The sequence below is a fragment of the Salvelinus alpinus genome, chromosome 12 (genome assembly GCF_045679555.1).
Source record: "Salvelinus alpinus chromosome 12, SLU_Salpinus.1, whole genome shotgun sequence".
Taxonomy (NCBI): domain Eukaryota; kingdom Metazoa; phylum Chordata; class Actinopteri; order Salmoniformes; family Salmonidae; genus Salvelinus; species Salvelinus alpinus.
In genome coordinates this window covers 5,484,904-5,490,903 of record NC_092097.1, presented here as the reverse complement: position 1 = coordinate 5,490,903, position 6,000 = coordinate 5,484,904, and the positions used below count along the sequence as shown (strand labels likewise).

At 41.5% G+C, this 6,000-nt stretch overlaps 1 protein-coding gene across 6 annotated transcripts in view; it reads right to left on the bottom strand.

Moving 5' to 3' along the window:
- Positions 1–1,652: 1,652 nt before the first annotated feature.
- Positions 1,653–6,000, bottom strand: part of LOC139535394 (rho GTPase-activating protein 40-like) — a 45,679-nt gene continuing 41,331 nt past the window's right edge. For all 6 annotated transcript variants that reach the window (XM_071334754.1, XM_071334755.1, XM_071334753.1 and 3 more), the window contains exon 15: positions 1,653–4,799. In XM_071334754.1, the coding sequence (XP_071190855.1) occupies positions 4,684–4,799 (116 nt within the window). In that variant the 3' untranslated portion in view covers positions 1,653–4,683. The remainder of the gene's footprint in view (positions 4,800–6,000) is intronic.

Here is a 6,000-nt window from a genome sequence, read left to right as displayed (position 1 = left end):
GTTTGTTTGAGCGTGTGTGTGTGTTTGAGCATGCGTAAGCATTTTTAAACTGTGTGTGGCGGTGAATAATGTCTGAGAAGAGTAGCATATACAGTGGGGTCCGAAATTATTAACACCATTGATAAAGATAGCTCAAAAAGGGAAATTATATTATTTTATACTAATACAATTGCTCAGAGAAAAAGGTAGGGGTAAAAATGATTGACACCCCTGTTTTCAATACCTTTGAATACCTCACCTTGCGAGGATAACAGCACCGAGCCTTTTTATAAAATGTTTTATGAGATTGGAGAACACATTGGGAGGGATCTTAGACCATTCCTCCATACAGAATCCTTCCAGATCCTTGATATCCTTAATCTGCACTTATGGACTCCCCTCTTCCATTCAAACCAAAGGTTTTCAAAGGGTTTCAAGGGTGGAGACTGAGACGGCCATTGCAAAATGTTCCTTTTGTGGCAAATGAACCCTTTCTTTGTGGATGTTGATGTGTAAATGTTATTGTCTTCCTGGAAGATCCACTTCGGCCCAAATTCTATTCTGCTCATGCATTCTCATTTTGACACCAAACCCACCACTTGTGTGTGTGGCCAAAGAGCTCTATTTTCATGTCATCTGACCAAAGCACCGGATACAATCCAAGTGCGAATGCCGTTTAGAAAACTCCAGACGTTTACATTTGTTGGATGACATGAAAATAAAGCTCTTTGGCCATGCACACCAGCGGTGAGTTTAGCGTTCAAATGAGAATGCATAAACAGAAAATAATCCCATACAGTGTCGTCAGAAAGTATTCAACCCCCTTGACTTTGTCATCATTCTATTGTGTTACAGCCTGAATTTAAAATTGATTCAATTGAGATTCATAATTTGTCACTCAACACACAATAACCTACAATGTCAGTGGAATTAGGTTTTTAGAATATTATTTTCACAAATTAATAGAAAATGAAAAGCTGAAATGTCTTGAGTAAGTAAGTAGTCAACCCCTTTGTTATGGCAAGCCTAAATAAGTTCAGGAGGACAAACTTGCTTTAAAAATCACATAAGTTGCATGGACTCACTCTGTGTGCATGATTTATGAATGACTACCTCATCTCTGTACCCCACACATACAAATATCTGTAAGGTCCCTCAGTGAGTAGAGAATCTCCCCAGAAAGACCAGGGAGCAGGGCCGGCTCCAGGCATAAGCGACATAAACGGTCGCTTAGGGCCCCGGCCGCTGAGGAGGCCTCAACCAAAAAATAATAAATATATTTTAGGAACTCAGTCTAAACTTACTGTTGAGAGTTAGAATAGTAGAAGGCACACGGTGTAAGTTTGACATTTGGTTGTGCATCAGCAGTTTTTCTGTTGTTTTATCAGTCACTGACAGTCGCTCAATTAGCCATGTCATCTAACAATTTTTAGATTGGTAAAAATCTTGCTTAGGGCCCCCAAAATACCTGGGAGGTTGTCCAATCCTCGCAAAGAAGGGCACCGATTGATAAATGGGTAAAAGAAAAAACACTGAATATTCCTTTGAGTATGGTGTTTTTAATTAGGCTTTGGATGGTGTATCAATACACCCATTCACTACAAAGATACAGGCGTCCTTCCTAACTCAGTTGCCAGAGAGGAAGTAACCTGCTTTCACAATGAGGCCAATAGTAATTTTAAAACAGAGTTTAATGGCTGTGAAATGAAAAAATGTAGGATGGATTGACAACTTTGTAGTTATTCCACAATACTAACCTAAATTACAAAGTGAAAAGAAGGAAGCCTGTACAGAACGAAAATATTCCAAAACATGCATCCTGTTTGCAAAAAGGCACTAAAGTCATACTGCAAAAAATGTGGCAAAGAAATTAACATTTTGTCCTGAATACTGAGCATTATGTTTGGGTCAAATCCAAGACAACACATCACTGAGTACCACTCATATTTTCAAGCATTAGTGGTGGCTGCATCATGTTATGGGTATGCTTGTCATCGGCATGGACAAGATAATTATTTTTGGGATTTAAAAAAATTGAATAGAGCTAAGCACTGTTAAAATCCTAAAGGAGAACTTGGTTCAGTCTGCTTTCCAATAGACACTGGGAGACAAATGACAAGGCCAAATCTACAGTTTGGTTGCTTACCAAGATGACATTGAATGTTCCTGAGTGGCCGTGCTTCAGTTTGGAATTAGATTTGCTTGAAAATCTATGGCTAGACATGAAAATGGTTATCGGGCAACCAACTTAACAGAGGTTGAATCATTTTTTAAGAATGATGGGCAAATGTTGTACAATCCAGGTGTGCAAAGCTCTTACACATGTGTAATTTCCCAAAAAGACTCACATCTGTAATTGCTGCTAAAGGTGTTTCTAACTCAGAGGGTTGAATAATTATCTAATGAAGACATATTAGTTTTATTTCTCATAGATTTAAAAAATAATGTTAGAATTTTTCTTCCACTTTGACATTAGAATATTTTGTGTCGATCATTTTTTTAAATTAAATTAAATACATTTTAATTCCACTTTGTAACTCAACAAAATGTGGAAAAATCAAGGTGGTTGAATACTTTCCGAAGGCACTGTACCTACTGTAAAATATGGTGGTGGATCTTTGATGTTATGGGGTTATTTGCTTCCACTGGTCCTGAGGCCCCCAGTTAAGGTCAACGTAATCATGGACTTTACCCAATACCAGGACATTTTAGCCCAAACTTGGTTGCCTCTGCTAGGAGGCAGAAACGTGGCCGGAAGTAGATCGTCCAGCAAGAGAATAACCTCAAGCACACATCAAAATCCACAAATAAATGGTTATAATATTATTTGTTACACAAAATCTCGTTCTCTGAACAATTCTATTAGTATAAAATAATACCATTTCCCAATTTCTTTAGTATACAATATAGCTCAGTATTTTGAATTATTTATTTCATACAGTCATTTTTGCTCATCTTTATCAAGGGGCGTCAATCATTTCAGACCCCACTGTAAATTCATGGTAGGTTGTCATGTCGTGGAAGATAATGTACATGGTGGTCACGGGAGGTTGGTGGCACCTTAGGACAGGCTCGTGGTAATGGCTGGATAGGAATCATTGGAATGGTATCAAATACATCAAACACATAGGTTCCATTTGTTTGATAGCATTCCATTATCTCCATTCCAGCTATTACTATGAGTCGTCCTTTCATCAACAGCCTCCACTGATGGTGGTGCATACTGATTCTAACATCTGAGCGTCATCAAAAACGTGTAAACACTATTAATAGATTTCATATACAGTGCCAGTCAAAAGTTTGGACACACCTACTCATTCAAGGGGTTTTCTTTATTTTTACTATTTTCCACATTGTAGAATAATAGCGAAGACGTCACAACTATGAAATAACACATATGGAATCACGTAGTAACCAAAGAAAGTGTTAAACAAATACAAATATATTTCATATTTGAGATTCTTCAAAGTAGCCACCCTTTGCCTTGATGACAGCTTGCACACTTTTTGGCATTCTCTCAACCAGCTTCACCTGGAATGCTTTTCCAACAGTCTTTGAAGAATCTCAAATATAAAATATATTTTGATTTGTTTAACACTTGAGTAGGTGTGTCCAAACTTTTGACTGGAACTGTATGAAATGTATTTTAAAGAGGAACGGATGACAAATGGGTAATAGAAATAGAAAAGGAGGGATGCAGAGGTGCATCAAAATACAACTCATCAACAAAGGTACTGTATAAGAGCAAGAACACTGTAAAAGCCCCCCAAAAGACTGGATGAGCTCACATGACTTATGTTATTAACTATTTCCGCAACAAACATACCTATTCATTTCAAAGGACAACATTCATGACTACATACACGTACATACAGATAGACACATCCAATCAATTATAAATAGTCAATCAATCCATCGCTAGATTCAATACTTAAAATCCTCCATTCATCAAAAACAAAAATGAGAAAACAGAAACGAAGTCCAGCTTCACTCTCTGTTATTAAACAACAGTTCCCTTTAGAGGTTCAGTAGTAATGTCTTAAAGGCTGACCTTTGATCCCTTAAAAGAGAAGAAGGATCTCTGTCCTCTGCTCTGATTAGGGCTCTTATTGAGAGTCTACAGGGACAGGGCCCAAAGGCCCCAGAAAGAACAGAGCCAAAGTCATACACAAGGGACAGGACATGGGGCTATCAGCTCATTAGAGTCTCTGACTGTCCCCCTGTGAAAGAGGAAAAAAAAGGAAAACAGATATACTGTACATGTTCCACTCCCATTCCTTTTGTGATCAAATGTCCGAGAAGAAGGAATGGAGAGCTAGGAAAAAGAAAGAGAGAGTGAGAGAGACTCTGTGGCTGTTGTTGTAAGCAGCGGTGCATCAGATCCCCATCTGGGTTCCTGCGGGTGCTGGGAGGTGATTGGCTGAGAGCTGACAAGCCAAGAAGCAGCCTCAGCCTCTCTTCCATCTGAAGGTGTGGAGGTGGAGTGTTTTTGAGCAGTAGCTCTCCCGTTCTGTCTCTCTCTCTGCTTTGCACCTCCTAGTCTGGTCTCCCCTGCATTGAGCAGAGGAAAGGGGGAGAGAGGGCTCAGTCTTGAGGTGGTTTGTTTTTTAACAGCAGCAGCAGCTTCCTCCTCCTGGTCTCCCTCCTCCTCTGGCTGGCTCTTGAAGATCCCTACTGGTCTCTCCCTTTGCCTGCGGCTGTCTCTTATTGGTGCAGCCCCCTGGCGGTGACCAGTGGTTTCAGTTTGATGACCCACTCCCCATTGGGGTTGGTGTTGTACAGGTCCAGGAGATGGGTCTCTGGGTCTAGGCAGTGTTCACCTATGGGACAGAACAGAACAACACAAGGCTGATTCAATACTGAGGGACAGATTTTGTAATTTAACCATGAAACAGGCAAAGCATCATTACAGGACTAAGATCGAATCATACTACACTGGCTCCGACAGTCGTCAGATGTGGGCCTGCAAACTATTACAGACTACAAAAGGGATGCACAGCCGAGAGCTGCCCAGTACCACGAGCCTACCAGACGAGCTAAATAACTTCTATGATCGCTTCAAGGCAAGTAACACTGAAACATGCATGAGAGCATCAGCTGTTCCGGACAACTGTATGATCACGCCTCCGCAGCCGATGTGAGTAAGACCTTTAAACAGGTCAACATTCACAAGGCCGCAGGGCCAGACGTATTACCAGGACATTTAGTCCGAGCATGCGCTGACCAACTGGCAAGTATCTTCACTGACATTTTCAAGCTCTCCCAGTCTGAGTCTGTAATACCAACATGTTTCAAGCAGACCACCATACTCCCTGTGCCCAAGAACACTAAGGTAACATGCCTAAATGACTACCGACCCATAGCACTCACGTCTGTAGCCATGAAAGGCTGGTCATGTCTCAAATCAACACCATTATCCCAGAAACCCTAGACCCACTCCAATTTGCATACCACACCCACAGATCCACAGATTATGCAATTTATATTGCACTCCACACTGCCTTTCACACCTGGACAAAAGGAACACCTATGTGAGAATGCTATTCATTGACTACAGCGTTTCAACACCACAGTGCACTCAAAACTCATCACTAAGCTAAGGACCCTGGGACTAAACACCTCCCTCTGCAACTGGATCCTGGACTTCCTGACGGGCCATCCCAGGTGGTAAGGGTAGGTAACAACACATCTGCCACACCGATCCTCAACAAGGGGGCCCCTCAGGAGTGCATGCTCAATCCCCTCCTGTACTCACTGTTCACTCATGACTGCATGGCCAGGCACGACTCCAACACCATCATTAAGTTTGCCGACGACACAACAGTGGTAGGCCTGATCACCGACAACAATGAGACAGCCTATAGGAAGGAGGTCAGAGACCTGGCCCTGTGGTGCCAGAACAACCTCTCCCTCAACATGATCAAGACAAAAGAGATGATTGTGGAATATAGGAAAAAGAGGACCGAGCACGCCTCCATTCTCATCGACGGGGCTGTAGTGGAGCAGGTTGAGAGCCTCAAG